Genomic DNA, 21,683 nt, shown 5'->3' on the forward strand with positions numbered 1-21,683 from the left:
AGTTAACTCACTAACACAATCAGTTTCATTGCAAGAATACTATACAACAGCAACAGATGTTAGCACTGCAATTCAAAGAAGTATGCTGAAAGAACTACAGAAAGATCTCTCAGCCTCTAAAGCAAAGTCTGTTCAGAATGAGATATGCCTTTACATACCTGACGGACAAATCCTTTCTCTGTATTTGCCTGCCCAACTGTTATTTTGCGCAGGAATCTGTCATTTGTATCCACCACTGAAATAAGGGAATAGCAAAAGCAAAATATGTTAACAAGAACTCGGTGATCTGTTATTTTCCAGGCATACCCGTTGTTATACATCTAAGATTCAGCTGCTTGAACAGTGTAACCAGCCACGCTCCTGCATGTTAGCATTAGCACTGACTTGGTTTCTCCCTTCTAGTTGATACCATTAGAGGAGAGGTTGAAATAACTCAAATACAATTTCTCTGAACAATATTTGAAGCCAACAGATTCTTAATATTCTAACATACAAATTAATATTTTACCTACATAAAAAAACCCTGTCTTAGTAGTTACAATGCACCTCAGACCTACTTCAAATCATTTGCTTTGTCATTGACTTGTTAAGAATTGATTTTAAGACTGCATGATGTAGGTTAAACTTGGTCTGTTTCTCTTTTAAAGGATGATTATGTTGTCAGATTGGTTCTTTCAGACAAGTCACTTTCTTGCACATCACAGTAACTAACTCCACATTCAGCTGCACAGCATTCAAAGGAAGGTTTTTTATAACTGCCAAAATCAACCATCTGCTATTTAACACAACTTCAATTTCAGACAATTGTATTTCTAACCTGGAAAGACTTTTGGTATTGCGAGGGCATGTCCAAACCATCCTGTGGAATTGCTAACTTCACTAACAATCATTGCAAGCCAAGTTCTCCAATTCCGCACTGACAACACTCAACTTCAGATGTGCCTTTGTAGGAACCAAAAGGAAGGACTGAGAATAATTGAAGAGCGGTCTCATCTGTCGAGAACTGATCGGGATGTTTCTTAGGAAGAAACATTAGGAGGATGTTTCTGTTTGTTAGAAAGCGAGACCGAAGTCCAAGACTTCTCCTTCCCAGGAATGGCAATCCCTACAGAGTGCAAAAATAAGTGTCCTCTTTCTTATGGGCTCTTTACCCCTAGAAATGTTTCAATTGGCACCAACCCTAAAAGAAAGGGTCGAAGGTACTCTTGATCAGTTCAGCCTATAGTTTGGCAATCAAGTCAATCTTCTGGTAGATGTAGATTTGAGCCCTGTTCATTTAGAAGCAGACAATCAAGAACCTTTGGAGAAGTTGTCTGTACTGAAGGTCAGTGAAATCACCTCCTCCGCTCTTCCTGGTGCTTTTGGAGATTAACAAATTTGTCTGTATAGAAAAGGACAATATAATTACCCAAGAACAAGAGGGACTTTGAATCTCAATCCTACATAACCCCATTTTGGGGTTGCGAGTGAGCTGGAAAAAAAGGCAAGTTTAAGCCACTTCCCCTTCTCAGGCATTTCTCATGGGGCTGTTGTAAATACCATATGCGCCTTCTTCCCACTACATGGTTTTTAGGTCCCTAACTTCTTCGGGAATCCCATTTAAGGTATGGTGCAACACAGATTTGGTTAATTCATTTTGCTTTCTATTTATATACAGTCATACTCTAAAATACTACAGTTCTGGCAGAAATTGCAGAACAGAGCCCGATACATGGAAGCAGTAGCCTCATACCAAGCTGTGGCACCGTATGCCACCGTGAAGCCATATGGCAAGCTGATCTCTCAAGCACAAATTTACCGCTTCTCCTCCTAGGAAGCTCAGTCTTAAGCAAACCTAAATGTCTGTCCTGCCTAGCCAACACTGCTGAGAGCACGACCTAGCCTTCCCACCAGCCTGGACAGCCAGTGACTAGTGAAGTCATGTAACCTGAACAGCCTTACCATGAAACTACAACTACCTCTGCAACTCCTTCTAGTCACCAGGATACACTGGCTTTCTCACCATGGTCAGAATTCATTCTCCAGGAAGATTCCAATAGCTGCCCTTAGAAGTAGTAAAATAAGAAATAATTGGTTTTGCCACAAAAGCAATTTTTCCTTCTCCAAATTCTCCCTCTTCCTTACCCAAACTAAATGTTTCAGGAAAGTTTAGGTTCAACCAAGTGTTAGGTTTAATGTATCTACTTCCTCATCCTCTTGAGTTATAAGCAGGATCTGAATACCAAGGGAAGGGTAAGTAGGCGGAAGCTTTCCTTCTTTGCAGTAAGTTGTACCTGTTCAAGTTAGTATAAGGTGACAATGACACTTCTAAGGAAACAGGTCTTGACTAAAGTTAATTTTCAGAGAATCCGATAGCTTTCTCTTCTGCCCTAGAAACTCCCTGGTACGTAACAAGCTTCACAGACATAGGGATTGCAGAAACAGTCCCAAATAAAACATTTTCCAAGTTATCTAAAACATTCCTAAGACCAACTTTTTTCCTGAAATGTTTCAGATATGCACATCATATAGAGTTGCGTGGAATAGAAGTTTCACTAACATTGTTTGAGATGAATTAAATAACTCACTTGAGGCTAACAGCTGTTGAGTAATGCTGCCTCCTCCCAAACCATGCTGATAAAAACGATGAGTCATATTACACTAAATATTTGTATTACTCCTTCATCATAATACAGGTCTCTTCCAGGCACACTGTGTGACTAATAAAAAACATCTTATGCCACATCCCCCAGTATTACCTTGAGAAAAATATCCCAAGAGATAACATGCACACAAAGGGCACAGTAAAACACGGCCAAGAATCTTCACTCCTCAATAGATTCACCTTTTTTTCTCTGACCACCACAATACATTCCATTTAACAATGATTTTAAACTAATAACTTTGGTGTTTGAGAACTTAGGAAGAAAATAAAATCCAGCGGAATTTAGCTCAAAACTTTATGCAGAGTTTACTGGCTTAAAAAAGAAAAAGAAAGATTGAGGTAAACACTGAAATTTAACCCAGCACTAGAACTGAAAATGCACAGGGGAGTTGCTAAGGGTGTGAGAGAGTGCATATTGGTTTGCTTGGCTGTGCTGGTTTTGGCTGGGCTAGAGTTAATTTTCTTCACAGTAGCTAGCATGGGACTATGTTTGGGATTTGTGCTGAAAACAGTGCTGATAACACAGGGATGCTTTCGTTATTGCTGAGCAATGCTCACACAGAGCCAAGGCCTTTGCTGCTTCTCACCTCACCCCACCAGCAAGGAGGCTGGGGGTGCACAAGGTGTTGGGGAGGGACACAGCCAGGACAGCTGACCCCAACTGACCAAAGGGATATTCCATACCATATGACATCATGCTCAGCATACAAAGCTGGAGGAAGAAGGAGGAAGGGGGGATGTTTGGAGTGATGGCATTTGTTTTCCCAAGTCACCGTTACGCGTGATGGAGCTCTGCTTTCCTGGAGATGGCTGAACACCTGCCTGCCCATGGGAAGTGGGTATAAATCCCTTGTTTTGCTTTGCTTGCGTGCACAGCTTTTGCTTTACCTATTAAACTGTCTTCATCTCAACCCACAAGTTTTCTCAATTTACCCTTCTGATTCTCTCCTCCATCCCACTGGAGGGGAGCGAGTGAGTGGCTGTGTGGGGCTCAGTTGCCAGCTGGGGTTAAACAACAACATTGGCATACATAGTTGAAACTGTACCACATATTTCACCTCTTCTTCCTAACAAAGCAAACAACTCAAGACAGTTTAAAAATAGGAAAAACACATAATCCCTGAGACCTATTTAGTCTCTGAGCTACCCAGAGTGCTAAGCTGGGGAGGATGAGGGACTTAAATCAAGTAGCGTTAAGTACAAATAATGTAAAACCATAATAGACACAGTTAAGAAAAGAACGTATAAGATTTGTAAAATGCACAGAAAAGCCACTTTCGTATGTTTTAAGATGTATTATCTAATATAGGAGAAACATGGGATGTACTTACACTGTCAGAGCAACCTATCTTTCAGAATATTAGCAAACTTTCTTAAGTTACTGCAGATATTTGACCAAGTTTAGAGCAACATACTGCACCCAAATTTGTTATGCACCCACTTGCAAATGAGTTGTTCTTACAGTCAGAGAGCAGAAACAGCTCTGATTCAGGTAAAATTGAGCAAATTAGGAAATAAGTTACGATTATATACAAGCTGAAGTGAGGCTTTCTGACAACATACCCCTTTGCCATGTTATGGTAGATGGGTCAATATCTAGGCGCACAAATTTGCTGATCTCTTCTTCTGTTAAAGTCCCAGGATCAGTCTTGTTTATTCCCAGCCTCTATGTAAAAACGAGTTAAAGAAAAACACAATGAAGTGGCTTTTTTGCTTGAAAAGGTATAGCTGCTCTGGCTTATCACCTCCTCTTTCAGTAAGCATTTTGGAAAGAAGCATGTCAGGACCAAAACTATTTAAAAAAAAAAAAAGGCACACAGGAAAACGCCTGTAACTAAAATAGGGGCAAATGTAGATGGAGAAACAAAAAAAAAAAAAAAAAAAAAAAGAAAAAAAAAAAGGAGAAATACTCATAGACCATTAAACAACAATCTCTTTCTTACACATAAGAAACTCTTAAGGTAAACCAAAGAGAAAATTCAACATTATCAGTTACTAATAAAAAGATAATTAATTGCTTGCTGTAGTTTGTGGAAATCTTTGAAAGACCCATGCATTGTCTTGTGTGAATCATCTTTGAATGAAATAAATACTTCTGCTTTAAGAGCCCATCATCCATTAAATCAGTCACTTGTAATGAATGAGCCAATACCTCCTGGCTTTTACAGATTCACTATTTCAGCAACCTCACACCTTTTTTTTTTTTTTTTTGTGAAAGATGGATCAGGAAACTGTGTTTAAGAACTGTACCCTTAAAAAAAAAAAATCTTAATTTTCTCTGGCATTAGAAAGGATTCCTTGGTGAATTAACGAACATGTTTACACTTCAGGACTAAAAATAAAGCAAATCTAAAAGTCTAAAAATACTCAATTTCAATGAGGTACCACTGTTACTTCACTATTTAAACCAGCAGTTATTTCTAGAAAGCTGGGGACATCTTTTGAAAATATTAAAACTGGTTTTGCAACACTCCTTTTTGAGGGTTGGTGTCTCAGACTGTGACGGATGCTTTCAAATCCAGATGCAGGCACTGGGGCATTTCCCACTGTACTGAGAAGGGCAAAAGACTGTTCAGAACAGCTTGGTTTTGACACTTGGTACTCTAAAATTTTTCACCCCTGTTTTAATGAAGAAAGGCTTAAATCCTCAACTGCCAGTCTTGTATTAATGTTTTTCTAATTTGTTGGCCAATTTTAATCCAATTTGACATAGTCAGGAGATAGTTTCTTACTAATTCTATGAAAATATGCAGACTGAGAAAGGAGCAATATCCCATCAGCATCTCTCCTGGGGGATGGCAGTGCTTATCCCTCCTGCTTGGTGTATCAGGCATTTGCCCAGATATATCTTTCCAGAGCATTTTACCAAAGAGCAAAATTTTCAGTCATTTTTATAACTTTCAACTGCTGCAAGGAGGGCTGGGCACTGGGACTGCAAGGAAGCAGCCTGACCCTCCCAGGGTCTCAACAATGTCTATACTGGATCTAAGCAGAAAGAGAAAGCCCGACTGATCTGGATGCAGATGGGAAGGAGGGAGACACAGAGCTGATGTGGAAAAGGAGACAAAGAAAAGACTGGGGTAGAAGCAGATAAAGCGAGGAGGTAAGGTAAGAAGGTCTTAGGCTAATAATTACTGGGGAAAAAAGCTGAGGAGCAGGGGAACGAGAAAGGCAGCTCCTGACATTAGACAAGCAGTTTGAAGGGGGGGAAAAAAAAAAAAAAAGAAAAAAATTGCATGGGACCTTCTGTAATTACAAGTCCAAACCACACATGTAAGGGAGGAGTTTCAATCTTAATAATCCTCTTTTGAAAAAACTGCAACTCCATCCCATAAAGATATTTTTTGTATTTGATTTTTTTTTAGCTATAAGGAATCATTATAAGAAAAATAATTCAAAGCAAAATAATTCAGTTATTTTGGAAATTATAATGCATGCATTTAAATGTTATAAAGCCAAACTTTTTGTTACTGAGTTACAGCTCATGTGAAGACAGAGAAATCCATTTCAACTGCAGAGATAGTTGGTGTGTCATGAATAACCAAAACCCTACCTGTTACCCTACACACAGTGTAAACAAGGACAAAATGAAAATACTCCAAAACTCTGATGGAAAATTCTGAGACCTAATCTGCTGCAGCGTCATGTAGGCATCATTCACATCTTAGTTTTACTGGCATTCAAACGAGCAGCACAAAAGCTTAAAATGTTGTGAGGTTTTTTTTTCTCCCCCTGCCAAAACAGAAGCTGATATTACCTCTATCCTCCTTTCCATCCCCCAATTCCAAGTGTGCCCTTGGCAGCTATCTGTTGCCATCCAGTGACTCTAAAACACCACTGGTCAGGATTCAAAAGCCAACTGCAAACATGGAACTGGATGTAGAAGACCAAAGCTGTCCTTAAGCGTCATATTCAGGGGGGTTCATATTCTCCTTCCCCTATGCTGGTGGACCGTGTTGCTCTCTAGGTATTTATCAGAATGGCAGCCTCAAATGCAGAGACATTATTCTTACATCAACTGCATAGGAAGCTCTTCTGGAAGCATTCAGGAAGCAAGATAGGATGCAAAAATATACTATGCACACAAATGTACTTCTACCCCTCGACGAAAGACACTGTCAAATTGACATCAATAAAACCCCAGAAGTATATGCTATAATAAACTTTCAAAACCAGAAAATATTGCAAAACCAAAGAATGTGAGCTTTCAAACGTGACTTTACCATAATAGGAAAAGTATTTTAAAAACTCTTAACTTTAATATTTCATCAGGAAAGACATAGCATTTAAAGACATTATTGGTTTATTTCAGGAGAAGAGCAAAAATGATAGTTATGAAAATAATATCAGACCCAGATCCTATTACTTCAAGGACAATGCTTTCAGAAAAAAGCCTGGACTTGATAAATTCATGAGGAAGGTTTATACAAACGCAGTCCCATACATCAAATAATTTAAAACAAGTTGTGTAAGAGAGTACGTTTTACGTAGAGATACTATAATTGAGGAGAGACTACATTAGCAACTTACTCTCAGACGGGCAAGCTGAATAGCAGAAAATCCTCTCACACCATTAACTACTGGAACCAGTCTATTATACAAAGCCTAGAAAAAACAGACAAGAAGTTAAAAAAAAAAAGTTACAACCAGGATCCAGCTAAATAAAAAGCTAATGTTTTTATTTTATTCAGACAAATTTCAGTAAGAATTTCCCAACTACATAAACTGTAGACTTCTGTTTAGCGATTTAAAAAACAATTTTGCGAAGGTGGTAGGCTTTTGAGCAATGCCTATGATGTAACAGTTTAAATCCAGTTACCAAAATTACCATGTTTCTATGTTACACCAAAAAAAAAAACAAAACCCACAAAAAACCAACAACCCACTTTTGAAATTGGGAGCGCTCTAAAACTTTAACCAAGGTCCAAATTATTCACACTGTAAGTATCATTTGCAAAATGGCCTAAATACACATTTGTGTTGGACCACGTAAAGGGGATATGACAACACTGCTCAGTTTTAACACTGTAGCCAAAAAAAAAAAGGAGGCTCTTTCCTTTACTTTCTCCTTTCCCTTAAAGACTCAAGTTAGCATTTGCGTTAAGGTCACAACAGATTTAGTGGAGGGAAGAGGATCTAGTTTATTTTCCCCACAGCCCCTTCTTCTTAATGTATATCATCCCCATTAATCATTAATTCAAAGGAGTATACAAATTATTAAAAAGATTAAGATTTTATACATATATATAAACCATCTCCTATTAGACTATCTAGTACAGTTTGAAATAGTTGACAATGTTCTGGGCATAAGATCCTTATCTTAAAGACCACCTTACGATAGCTATTTGCCAGAAAAATATATTCTATAAGCAAAATTTCCCAGAACACAGAATGGCTTCAGCAATAGTTTCACATGGTGAAAACATAAAAAGAAAATCAACTTATTTTGCTTTGAAATGCAGCTAATAGAAAAATTGTAAAGAAAAAATGTCATGTGGTTATCAGAAAATAATTCTCACCTTATCAGACTGAGTGTTCTCATGCAAGATCCTGGCATCAATAGCAGCAGCCAGCAAATTATTTGCAGCAGTTATAGCATGAATATCTCCAGTCAAATGAAGATTGAACTAGAAGGTGAAAACAATACAATCGAAACCATTTAACTCAATTTAGTAATCTCAGACAGATTAACAACAAGAATCATTGCTATCTCCTTGAGGTTACGGCTCCGATTAGTCACCTATCAGTGCAGATGAAATATTATTAGGCTAAAAATACACCGAGCTATATGAAATATGAAGGACTTGTTTTCACCTGAGTACATGGTAAATTACCCTTAGTTTAGCCAAACAAAGCCACAAACGTCTTTATTCTTTGCTAGATGATCCAGGAATGAAAAGCCCACGGCTACAGTTCCATACCATTAACACTAAATCAGTCTACTGTCAGTATTTACTAATTGACCTGGCCCAGGGGTGCAGATTTCTGCTGAATCCACTGGAGCACACCGTGCGTGCTGGCTGTGGGGATGTACGCCAGATTTCCGCTAGCCATGGGAGCACAGCCCGTACTTGATCAGGCATGAACTTTGCTGATACAAAGTTTATCCACCAACGTTTTGTGGAAAAATCTGAAATCAGCAGTTTAGATTAGATTAGGACTTGTGTTATGTAGGTACTGTATTTTTTTCCAATTTCTCTGACAGGAGGAGGCAGAAGGTCAGTTTTAATTGCACTGCAGCACTGACTGCGGAGGGGCACTGGCAGAAGCCCTCGACTGTGCTCACACTCACGTGCAACAGGGGATCCAACCTGTAGCTAAGCGCTGCATTAGGGCTCTGTTTGGACCAGCTGTGCACTTTCACGGTGGTACTGCACCAGTTCGGGTCATGGAGTGGTTTTGCTGAGCTCTAATTTAGACTCTTTTGGGGTAAAACCTTTGTGCTTTTCCAAACAAGCACTGTGAATATACGCATACGCTTAGCCACACCATCCTTATGTGCCCCATTGCCCAGAGAACCTGCTTGCGTTTTACGCTCTGGAAGCCAACACAGTACACAGTATGCAGTACCTGAAGCGGCCTACAGGAAAGCTCGTCAGGGTCTGTTTATCAGGGAGTGCAGTGACAGGACAAGGGGTAATGGGTTCAAGCTGAAGGAGGGTCGATTTAGATCAGATGTTAGAAAGAAATTCTTCACTGTGAGGGTGGTGAGGCACTGGAACAGGTTGCCCAGAGGTTGTGGCTGCCCTGTCCCTGGCAGTGTTCAAGGCCAGGTTGGATGGGGCTTTGGGCAACGTGGTCTAGTGGGGGGTGTCCCCGCCCGCAGCAGGGGGGTTGGAACTAGATGATCTTTGAGGTCCCTTCCAACCCTAACCATTCTATGACTCTATGACGATCTGTGCAACGTTTTTGCACCCCCACTTCACAGCCCCTCCGTGTCACACAGCAGGCATGCAGAGGTGGCAAGGACAATGTGGAGGTGGCAAGGACCACCCCATTTCTCCAGGCAGACCCTCACCACCGACCGAGTGCTGCAGTGGCCACCTCAGCCTGCCCACCCGTCCCAGAGGCACAGGGACTTGCTTCCTCCCCCGCTGTCTCACCTCCTCCATGGGAATCACTTGAGCGTATCCACCACCAGCTGCTCCACCTGCACAGGGAAGCAGATGGTCACATCAGACTCACAGGGATTTTGGAAAACAAAATAACTACTCCTAAAGACACAAAGTGAAACAGTGTTGCTGATACATTTCTCAGCATTTTAATTTCTATTAGGGGATCAATAATGCATCCAAATGAACAAGAGTTGCTGGCTTTTTTCAGCAAGTAGTAAGATGGGAATTCTTGAACTGCAAGGAAAGCCTACACATGATGGCTGGCCCAGACTTTGGGTAGATAAGGGTTGCCCTCTGCTCCTGCCCAGATTTAGGACACAGTCATGCACATGCAGCTGTTGCATGGAAAGACACAGCAGTCACGAGCAAGCACCGCTTCTGAATGAAACCTTTGCACTCTTGCCTGAGCGCTCCTTCCCCGCTGCCTCCTGTGGCACAGGCAAAGGAGTCTGCTGTAGCCTCTGCACAAGCTGAGTGGAGGGATTAAAGCACTCACGTGCACCAGTCTTGGCTGAGAAGCACCAAGCACCAGGAGCCTTCCAGCTGAAATCAAACTTGTTAACTTAAACTTCAGCAAAGCAAAGTAGAGCAGATGGGGAGTGCTTGCCCAGTTAGGCACCAACCTCAGCTGAGAAATGGTAGAAAAAAAGATTGCATTACTTCCTATCAGCATTGAAGACAGGCTTGAACTCTGGCTGGCTCCTACCTGGCCCTCACACTCTCTAGGTAAAAAGGCAGCCGCCCGTGATTAGGGTGTACAACTCAGAGGAACTGAGAGAGGAGGTTCGGACCTAGCCAAATGCATGACGCGGTCACAGCTGAACCATACTCATACCTGCCAACTACCTTAGCTTGGATATTTCAAATGGATATGGGCGGATTTAGGACACCTTCTCAAGGAAAAATTAAACAGTAACATTCAGAGACATCTTTAGAGTCTCCAAGCAGAGGAGTGGCTGGAGGGGTGTGTACTCACACAGAACTCCTCCTGGATAACTCATCCCCATGCCTTTCATCATGTTTGGGCTTTGTCTGCGTTATCCGTGCACGTTAAGTACACGAACATACACATGAACCTTGCACGGGAAGACATGTGCAAGAAACTTTTATCTATTAGTTATATATTTACCAAAAATCCAACATGCTACCATTCAGACAATCCATTGAGTTAGTGAAGTAACTAGGGAATTAAAAAAAAAAAAAAAAGCAAAAAAAAAGAGAAAAAAAGAAGAGAAAAAGAAAAAAGCAAAAGAGCATGATTTCATTTTAATCTGAAAGAGGTCATAGAGTCTGCAAATATTACGTACCTTTAACTCCAAAAGTAGGTCCTTGGGAAGGTTGTCTCAGACAAGCAAAGGAATTAATGTTAAGGTGTGCAGTAAGTGCCTGAACGAGACCAATTGTGACTGTGCTTTTTCCCTCTCCTAGGGGTGTAGGGGTTATTCTAGCAAAACAAGAAAAAAGATTAATCAAATTCTTTGCTGATGTCAGCTTGGCTAAGGATATCAGAACTTACAGCTTTTGATTTCGATGAAGAATATTTGTACAGCAAATTTCAATAAGATTACTTTGTCTCCACAAAAATACTGCCACAATGTTAGCCCCTAGCTCGAGCTGGAATGCTAATATACATGTGTCTTCTATTTAAGCAATTTACTATGATAGCAGAAAAAGAGAAGATTATTTTGGCAAAAGTTCTGAAAGGAATATATTGAATTTAGACTTTTTTATTACAGCACAAAAGTCTCACCAGTTTCATTAACAAACCATCTATCAAGATACTCTGAGCCTGTATTAATACTCTTCTGTAGTAATATATGAGATGTTTTATTCCCATTGCTCAAACTGTGAATGAAATAATAGAATATTTTAAATTAAATAGCCAACATTTCTGTTTGTAGAACTCAACTATCCCTCTCCAGCTTCCCTGTCTTCATAAGTCTCAACAGTGACAGATCAACCGCTTTTTAAATAAAACAGGACACAAAAGTCACTATATTCAACTGAATATGATTTTACACTTATGTTTTGTGGTATTTTTGCAGATTTAAGGGTGATGAGGGAAATTTACAATCACAGTCTGACCTCCCATACAAAAGCTCAAAACCCTCATGCTACAACTCCCACATCTAGACCACGACTGAACCAGGACAGTATTTTAGAAAGGCATCCAATCTCGAATCAGAGACTGTAACCTCCACTCAAAGACTCTACTCTTGTCCCTGTAAGGAAGGCACAGTGACAGCTGATTTTGCAAGTAGAAAACTTCATCAGCCTTCTGTAAATGAGACACCCCTCAGTTTAAGTGATGTCCTCCCTATTTTCAAGGTCAGTGCATTTGTTTATGATCCATGTCGGGGGGTGTTGGCGTTTTTTTCCTTTTTCTTTTTTTTTTTCCCTTAAAGTATGAACATATCTCACGTGTCCAAAATGCATTTTAATGATTCGTTTAAGGCACAGCATTTCTCCTTCTGACTGGCAAAAGCAGAAAGCTCCAGTCCTTTTTCCACTCACACCACTCTCGCACAAGTCCTACTTTTTGGTAAAGTGGAACCATTCATATCTTTGCTGCCTTCACTGCCTGCAGAGAAGTAAGTGCCTTAGCGAAGCTGACGGTAAGAACTAAAGTTCACTCCCAAGGAAATACAAGCATTCACACGCATCCTAGTCAAAGAAGAACCCTTATCCTATGACCTCTTCAAAACTTGAGCTAAAACATCTAGCTCTAATTAGAAACACTTCCTTTCCCAACTAGTATTTTTTCCAAGATACTGGATATCAGATCACAATTCAAATGATATAAAAACATTAGTAAAATTGTCAAATGCAAGGAGATATCTGTGTTGTCTCCCTGCCTTTAAGATTCAGCTTAGTTCAGTTAGTTCACAGATTGACAAAAGCCCTTCTTTGCCCCACAAAATGTAAACACATGAAAAACATTAACTTGTCACAAATCTAGCTTTTATATCATCATCAGATCTTGGGCTTTTTGTTTAAAAAAAAAAAAAAAAAAAAAGATGCCTTTGTTAGATATGTCTGGAAAAAATTGGGCAATAGGAGGCAAGCCAAATTAACATCTACTACATTGTTCCAGGAAAGAATTTTCCTACTCAGGAAAGTAATGTTTTAACTCAAGTTCCAGTGAAATCAATGGGGTTTAGTACATCTATAAGAGATTCCCTGAACTGAGACTCTTCAAAAATAGTATTTTGTCTGTGGATAGCTTTGAACTAGTCTTATACGACTATGTAGTACATGGGTTGGTTAATTTGGGCATTTGTTTTTAGTTACTTTTTCCCATGTTTATAACATCATGTTTGCCAACTATCGTGCTCTAAAGCATTGTCAATAACTTACTATCCAGGCTATTCCCTGCCCCTGGCAAGGGGGCTGAAACAAGATGATCTTTAAGGTCCCTTCCAATCCAAACCACTCTATGAATTCTATTTCGTCCTCCTGCCTTTCTGGAACCATACTTCCTTCTCTTAAAAGGGAATTCACAGATTTTTAGCAAAATTTCTATGTAGAGCCAACGAAAGGTGGGGGATTTAGAGCATATCCTGAGAAGAATCAATTTTACCTACTCTCTAAAGCCACTTCATCTACTCTCCAAAGTGGTTTTGGTCCCTGCCATCTTTTTATTCACACTATGCCTTGGCCGTCTTATTTTCTTCTGATCTACTACAGGAGCACAGAATGCTACTTCATTTCTCTCACCTTCATGTTTGCAGCTCCTAGAAAAATGGATGCTTTTTAATCTCTACATTGTCAGGACAGCAAGCCCTCCCGGTTTTACTGTTGCTACAATGACAGCTTCGGGTTTTCCCACCACTACTTCTGCCATCTCCATTTGTCCCAGGATCCTCACTTTTGTACAAAGACACTTCTTTCAGAGCACCACAGCCGGGTTAACTCACTTTCGCTACCAGTTTCACCCTCCTGACTACTGTTCTAACGCTGGTTGCCCAAACCCCATTCAAATCATTATTAGCAGGGTTTCTCCTTGCCCCTTGTTCTCCTACTGTCTCATTCACTTTTGTCTGTTGCTCTAATCTCATTTACTTGATCCTCTTATTCCTGCGCATTAAAGTGAGATTTAAAGAATACATGAGTAATCTTGAGGCATTACTGCACTCATTCAAAGACTTAATAAGATAATAACTCTTTAAGCTATTAGTTATTTAAAAAACAATAACAACAACCCCCCCCCCCAAAAAAAAAAAAAACCAAACCACAAAAAGCAAACTATTCTGCTATGAAAAAGACTCCTATAACTGTTTACTGGAAGTTACTAGTAAAGGACTTCCCACAGCCCCCAAAAACTCAGCGCACACAACAGCTGCACTGCTAACAGAACAACTTGTATTTGCAGTGCTTCCTGCTGGTGGTTTCCTCTATTTTTGAACATTGGACACACAAAGTTCACGTTTGAGAGAATTCAAAGAGACCATCACTAGGTTATTTACTCAAGTGCAGCTCAAAACACTGCAGAAGGCTGGCCTGGCATGCACTCCTTACAGCTCTTATGAAACAAGCAAAATCAAAGATGCATCCTACCATTCAGTAAAGAAAAGGAAATTGGAATTGACAAATGTATAACCAGAAGGCACGTTGGTAGTTGCATGAAGAATAGTATCTACTTATCCCAGAAGATGCATACAATCAAGTCCCACGTCACTAAAATGCTCTGGTAACCCAGCTGGCCTATTCTAAAATGACTATGTAAATTGAGCCAGAAAACACTGGGAATTTTCTGTGAGAAAGGCCTTTTTCCAGAGAACAAAGAGAGAAACAGACCAATGCTCATTGTTCAAATTGGGAGGAGCAGATCTTGCCTCTGCTGAATTCCCAGTACACTGATACTCTGCACCGGCCACATCCCTACCGAGAATGTGGCGCTCTGGGAGAACCAGCCTCCACCAAACTGGGGCTAAAAATTAACTGGAGCAAGCTTATTTTCACCAGTGTACTCATGCAAGCACACAATGGTTTGCAGCAGTAAACAGACATGTCTTTGCAGACAAGACCTCGACTTCACCAAATTTCCTTGGCTTTAACGGCCTACACTTTCAGTGTGTTCCTCAGATGGGTTTGTACCTTTTAATCTGTGCTCTCCCTTCTGAGAAGCCCTGTGATCCTTAGTTTTCCTGGAATTAGAGTTACTCAGATGACGACCTGAAGGCTCCAAATGTGAAAAGGCAGCTGTGATGGAGGAAGAAAGCCAGCAACCGGACTTCCATAGACTGTCTACAGCACTTGTGTGACAGTCTCCCAAGAAACCTCATCCACTGCAGCAGGTAGGAAGAAGTACAAACCCCTGAGAAGTCAAAACCAGGAACCTGACTTTTCAGTCTCCTTCCACCTAACAGAATTAACAAAATGCGAGGATTCTGTAAATCACACTATTCAGCGAAGTCGGATTGGTCTAGACAATTCACGTGCCTATCCCCAACTTCTCATCTTACATGAGAGGCCCTGGCAGGACACCTTTGAGTCTCAGCAGCCTGGAGACTACGGGATAAATCTTAAGTGCTAAGCAGCTATTTAATAATTTCAATAGTTACCAGAATCTCAGTTTTAAATATTAGTTAAAAAAACAACATAGTCAAACAAAACCCCCCACAACACCCCTCCCCCTGAAACTGAGAGATTTCTATTCTAATAATATCCTTCTAAAGCTTATTTTAAATACCTCCCCTTTTGTACCTGGCCTACTTTGATCAGTTTCATAAATAAATAATCCACTTAAGCTGTTTTGTGGACATTGAGGTGTTTTTGCTGGCTACGCTACTGAGCCTACACTCTTGCAACTTAGGTCACTCGCTCACATGAGTATAAAATTACAACTGCTAATGGCTAACTTTAGCTCAATTGTGCAACGCTGTGTTTTGACCTCATGCAAATCTAGGGGAAAAAAAAACCCAAAAACCAAACTTTTAAACTACAGTCAATTTTAATGAACTTCAAGAGACTTTTACACTCATTTGCATTCTTCTTCAAATTTCTTTAATATGTTTTCAATCTAAACACAGAAACCCCACAATCATTTTCCCTCCTTAAAACTTCTTTGCCACCTACCAAGCAGTCACCAGCTCCTTGGCAAAGCAAGCTTTCCATAACATTGGAAAGCCTCCTCTCTTTACGTATATCAAAACAAAGATAAGAATATGCAGACTTTTTGTTTGTTTGTTATACATCACATTAGCTTACAGTGGAGCTGTTTCTGTGGGAAAGCTACATGAGGTCTCCCAAAGAGAAAATAAACAAACAGTGAGATGATACACTGCACCAGCTGTAACCTCCTCGCAGCTACCCCAGCCGCAGTGACTCCAGCAAGAACTTTACTGGATGTGTGACAATTCTCCTCTTTCAATTTCCTATCTTCAAATCATCAGTATCAGCAATTTCAAAGATTTTAATGAGTTCACCATTCCCGTGATCCACATGGAAACGTACAAAGCCTAGCTATGGAGGGCACGGGCAATCAAGTTCCCATAAATAACAGCCTCACCTACCCACATCTCCCATCCAAGATTACAACTGCCAGAGATTTATTTCTGGGCACAGAAGCACTGCAACTCCTGTCACTTCGTCGAGGTGAGATTATGACAACATTGCAGTGGCATCCTCAAAATGGGACTTGAGCTTCCAGCTATGAAAGTACGGGGATCACTGTGAAGCTAAAATGACTGAACAAAGCTGGGAACAGCCTGAGGAATTCACAACTACAAACTCTCAAAAGCTGACGAAGACCCATCCGAGACAATCCCAGTCAGGAGCTGTGCAACAACACAACGAACACACGACAAACTGCCTACACCACAACTTTGCTTTGGACAGTCAGGTGTTTCAGTGCATCAACGCAGTGGTATATTCCCCACTTATTCTTCCCTGTATTATTCCTCTTTTTCATGTCTACCATTTTTCTTTTAAGCACCTTATGGCCCAAGAAATACAGTGAACAGAAGTACAACCCAAGATGTACCCACTGAAATTCCACATCTGAAAATTCTGTCCCTAAGATATTTACCACCAAACAACTTGTATAAGCATTAAGTTAGTATTTATTTCTCTCCATTTTTATCTTACCGAAAAGGTAGTTCATCACAAAACAATCTATTAATGCTAGGTTAAAAGTACTGATCTTAAATTTCCCAGCATTCAAAATCCAACACAATTCTTACTAAAAGCAGCATTATATTTCATAATTTTTCCACATTCTATTATTCCTCAGCTTGCATTTTTGAAGTGAGCAAGCTACCAGAATCAACTGGTAAAAGCCACAGCATTGGACCATTTAAAAACAAAATGCCGGAACACACACAGACTCTATAACAAATTTTAGATGTAGTTTCATATCGTGTTTATGAATATGCTATCTACGTGCTTGAATGCATGATTAAGTTATCCTGGGCACTAAACTTAGCTACTAGGTCATGCACAAGCTTTGCTCATTTGCATGCTCTCAGCTTGCAGTGAATGGGAGGCAGTTTGAGTTAACATATCCTGCAACATAATTTTTTTTAGCACATTAAAAGTCTGTGTAAAAGGCAGTTGATGCCCAAGAGCTAATTGCTCCATTATAACTTGTGGCTCTGACCCCAAGGTGTCTTAACATGAGCCCTGTAACAAGTCACACACACACAAAAGAGATAATGAAGAAAAGTGAAAAGAATTCTCTCCATACAGAAGAAAATGGAAGTCATGAAGAAATTAAGTCTTCATCCTGGTTTTGGGTGACATGATCCATTAACCAAACTGGAATTTTTCAGCATACAAAGTGTCTATTGGATGAGACATTTGTATGCATTCAGAAAGTGCAAAGGTGACCTTCCAGTCAGTAACAACTTTTTAAAAAGTCATAAATACAGCTATCCTTAGAGATAAAAAGGTACATTTGGTTGCGTTTTGCTATTCAGAACAACAGGTTTGGGCTCTAGCACATCAGCAATAAATTCCTAGACATCAAGAAATACCGAAACCTGACTGCGGAATTACAGGTACAAATGTCAGTGGCTGGATCATGGATGGAGGTTGGAGATTTTGCAGCTTGTTGAATACCACATGCACATTTTTCACTCCCTTCACATATGAAAAGTTCACATCAAACATAACAAATATTTCCATCAGACCAAATACCCTGAAGTATAAGCATATATCCTAAACGTTTCCTCTGAAGAACTGAAAACACTCTGAAGACCTATACTGCATCATTCTAAAATAATTTCTACCTATCTTTGGGTATTGTGAACAAAGGTAATAATCCAAATGCACATTTTGGTTGACCTTGCCTTGGCAGGGAGAGGATGAAGGCGGCCAGTGAGGATTTCACTCCCCGATTTCCACACTTGAGCGGTATTCAGTTTTTGTTGGACCGAACATTTCCCCACTTTTCTTAAAATCATTGTCTGCTACAGTCATTTCAGCAAATGAGAACAGCTGAGAACACCTAAACACAGGTTATATATATTTTTTATATGTACAATATTTCAAAATCAAACTTTGAACTCTCTCAGAAGAGACCGTTCCCACTGCTGTAGCCCCGGTGCCCCAGCACTCCTTGTGCAGCAGACGTGGCTGTGTACTCACTTCACCAGATGCAATGACTTCAGAGAAGTTACAAATAGCAACATAATCAAGTTGTGAGGTACCAAACCCAGCCATTTGTTTGTGAAACACAGGTCAGTCTTTACAATTTAAATAAACTTAAGAAGCTACACTTTTCTATTTGTTGCCAGCTTTTCAACTTGCTAGTCAAAACTTCCCCATTTCTTCCACATGTATACACACTTCTGTCTGTGCCAACAAGCCAGCGTTCAGAGAATCGCTTGAGATGACACCTTCCTCGAAGAAGAGTGGGAGCCAAAGCAGTGTGAAGAAACCACAAGCACTGGTGCATACAATCTGACACTGCTAAAATCCACCTGAATGGGGTTTTGCATCATGCTATCTTCCACCTCCAGATGTTTGCAAATAACATCTGCTTCTGTGAGATGCTGCTGCTGGAGAAGCCTGGCACAACCTGCAGCATGGCACCCATCTGATGCAGGCGACATCATCAGCCTGAAAGTACATGGTAGCAACTTTCCTCAAACTCAGCCAAATGCTGAATCTGCTTTTCCTTCTCTAAAGCAGCAAAATACAAAATAAAACTGTACCGAAGGAAACCAGGCTCAACAGCTATTATTTCCTTCTCTTAAACAACTGCTCCAACATCCTCCAGGAACGTACGCTGCAGTTCTATCACGTAGCTTTGAAGACAACTTCATAACTTGCCTGCCAGCTTTGTAACATCAGGTGTCTCAGTCTACAATGGCTCCATCTCAGATAGCACCAGAAAACCAGGCTGTCCCCACAGGAAGGCATTAAACAGTTTGGGAAGGCATTAAACAGTTTGCAGAACACTACCCCGACTGAGGAACTGGTAAATCAAGGTAGTTAAGAACAGCCTTCTCCTTCTGGATCAGCCTAAAGCTATATTTTAAACCTGATTGGTTTTACTTAGAAAGAAGGCACGATATAGACTAACTAAGAATATAAAGAATGCATTGCAATTTAAATACTAATAAAAACCTTCACATGTTTGATGACAATGAGAAGTTTCCACTTAGCAAACCAGGTGAATGAAAAAATGTTGTGTCACTGAATGCAGAAAAAACCCGGAGCTCTTCAGAAGAGAAGCACATAATTCCTGCTGAGCACAGCATTTGCTGTTTCGTGGGAACAGAGAGTAGCATAAGCCTGCCTGGAGACATGTCTACATTTCAGAGAAAAAACATGGCTTTTTTAACTTTGTAATCTGTTCTTCAATAAGAAAAAAAAAGTATTTCTTGTTAACATCAACAGATTAGCATGTAGCTTCTGTTAAAAGTTTGTTTATAAACAAACATGAATACAGAATACAGACAGACTTAAATATTCAAGTTAAACATTTAAATTTCTGATAAAACAGTAAGAAAAACTCCACACACCAACAGATAACATTTAAGAAGCTTAGAACAAACTACCACATATAAAATATAGTTTACTTTGGTAATAACAGTTTGGAAGAAAAGTTGTGTTGCTTCAAAATTTCAAAACTGCTCATTTTCAGAAGAGAGCAACCTACAGCCGAAAACATTCAGGGTTTTTATTTGTGTAGTGTATTAAAAAGATGTAAGCTGCATGTTTATATTAGTATGAGTGAAAAGGGTGGACATTACTGACATTACTGTGCATTCTTACCCGGCAACTAGAACATATTTTCCATCTGGTTGATCCTTTAACCTTTCCAGCAGGGACAAACGTACTTTGGCTTTGGTTTGGCCATAGATCTCGATTTCATCTGTAAGCAATCCTATCTCCTTGGCAAGTACATCAACTGCTTTTGGACTCTGTGCTCGGGAAATCTCAATATCACTGGAAAAGAAAACAAATAGGAGCCAGGAGATTTCTCTCAGCTTAGGTGGTCGACGACAGAGCACAAAACAACAGCAAATACTCCAACAATGGGGTTATTGTTATCAGTTTTTCAATCCTCTCTCACATTTTATTAACCAAACCTAAATATTAGCCAGCACCTAATATAATATTGAAAATCATGCGCAGTGTTTGTTAATTGTTACAATTTCACAGAGTTCTCGCATTTAATCAGATTCCAAATATTACGTAATACTTTCATATCAAGCTAGAGACGTATCTGCTGGATGCTCAACCATGTCCCACTGGAATGGATGTTTCTGGGTTTGTTTTTCTTCTCCTCCTTCGCAGTATATTTCAGCACACACACTTCACTAAAAAGTGCATACATACCTTGGCCAACAGTCACATAAACACATTAGCTAAACCTGATGCTTGTGCATGTAGTGCCTTTCATCAGAGGGTACCGCCAAGCAAGCTAAGCCTCACTACTCCCCCCATGAGGGCACCAAATGAAACAAGGCATTTCAAGATCAACTCATGCACTTCTAAAACACAGCCACACTGAAAATGGCCATAAAGCTGGAGTTTAATGCACAGGGCTCAGGCCAGAAGCCCAGTGAGCTTATAAACTATTTCCAGGAGGACTGTGAGTGGCAGCTAAGGCAAGAGAACAAGCATGGAGCAAGCGCACATGATAGCATTGCCCAAGAGGAGAGGGCTGTAGGCTGGGGGACACTATTGTATCTGCAATTCTGGACCTAGACCACCTGAGGTCTTTGGATTTTATAATCCTTCATGAACTTTTAGTTTGTGAGCTTGACCTAGTTGCCCCTTATGTCCACATAAGCGTTTAGCAGCTTCAAGCACCTGTGGCAGTAAAGTCCAGGGCCTGGCACACACGATGTGAGGCGTTGTCTCCTTTGGCTTTGAATCACTCACATCACCACAAAAGTAACTTAAAATTACCAAGAGATTAATTACTTTCAGTCTAACCAGGGTAAATTCCTTCCTGCAGTTTCAGTCGATTACAGTATTTTTAAGATAGAATCTGGCAATGGCATCAAAGCTAATGTCCTGAACTTTCAAACAGTCTGCAAGACCTCAAATATCCAGAGATGAACACAAAACTACTGCCAGATCTCAACTCTACATGTGGACTTCGTCTGTTCTGCATCCACCAGCAAACGATCACTTTGTGCCAACTTAATTGCTTGCAATCCTTTGAGGATATCCTAGACTGGGACCATTCTAACTCTCAACTATCCCACTTTTGCACTCTGCAGCAGCTAAGTGAAACCCAGAAATCATCCATCCAAACATTGACATAATCCAATACTACAGGACAAGAAGCTACTCAATCACAGCACTCAATGGTTGGGTTGCAAACCCTTTCACTGCACATACTAACTTGGCATCTGCTTTCTTTCAAAGACATACTAAGCACATCTTCTTGCATAGAAAGATATACCTTTGACTTTCTTATGCATTTCTTCAAACACAACTATCCAATAGAAATGTATCAA

At 40.1% G+C, this 21,683-nt stretch overlaps 1 protein-coding gene across 2 annotated transcripts in view; it reads right to left on the reverse strand.

The window, feature by feature from the left end:
- Positions 1 to 21,683, reverse strand: part of MTHFD1L (methylenetetrahydrofolate dehydrogenase (NADP+ dependent) 1 like) — a 158,315-nt gene that overhangs the window by 110,915 nt on the left and 25,717 nt on the right. For both annotated transcript variants that reach the window (XM_075748402.1, XM_075748403.1), the window contains exons 11-17: positions 19,984 to 20,157; positions 11,067 to 11,203; positions 9,748 to 9,794; positions 8,164 to 8,271; positions 7,175 to 7,249; positions 4,208 to 4,310; positions 159 to 235 (exon numbers count right to left, since the gene is read on the reverse strand). In XM_075748402.1, the coding sequence (XP_075604517.1) occupies positions 159 to 235; positions 4,208 to 4,310; positions 7,175 to 7,249; positions 8,164 to 8,271; positions 9,748 to 9,794; positions 11,067 to 11,203; positions 19,984 to 20,157 (721 nt within the window). The remainder of the gene's footprint in view (positions 1 to 158; positions 236 to 4,207; positions 4,311 to 7,174; positions 7,250 to 8,163; positions 8,272 to 9,747; positions 9,795 to 11,066; positions 11,204 to 19,983; positions 20,158 to 21,683) is intronic.

Source organism: Balearica regulorum, chromosome 3 (genome assembly GCF_011004875.1).
Source record: "Balearica regulorum gibbericeps isolate bBalReg1 chromosome 3, bBalReg1.pri, whole genome shotgun sequence".
Classification (NCBI taxonomy): domain Eukaryota; kingdom Metazoa; phylum Chordata; class Aves; order Gruiformes; family Gruidae; genus Balearica; species Balearica regulorum.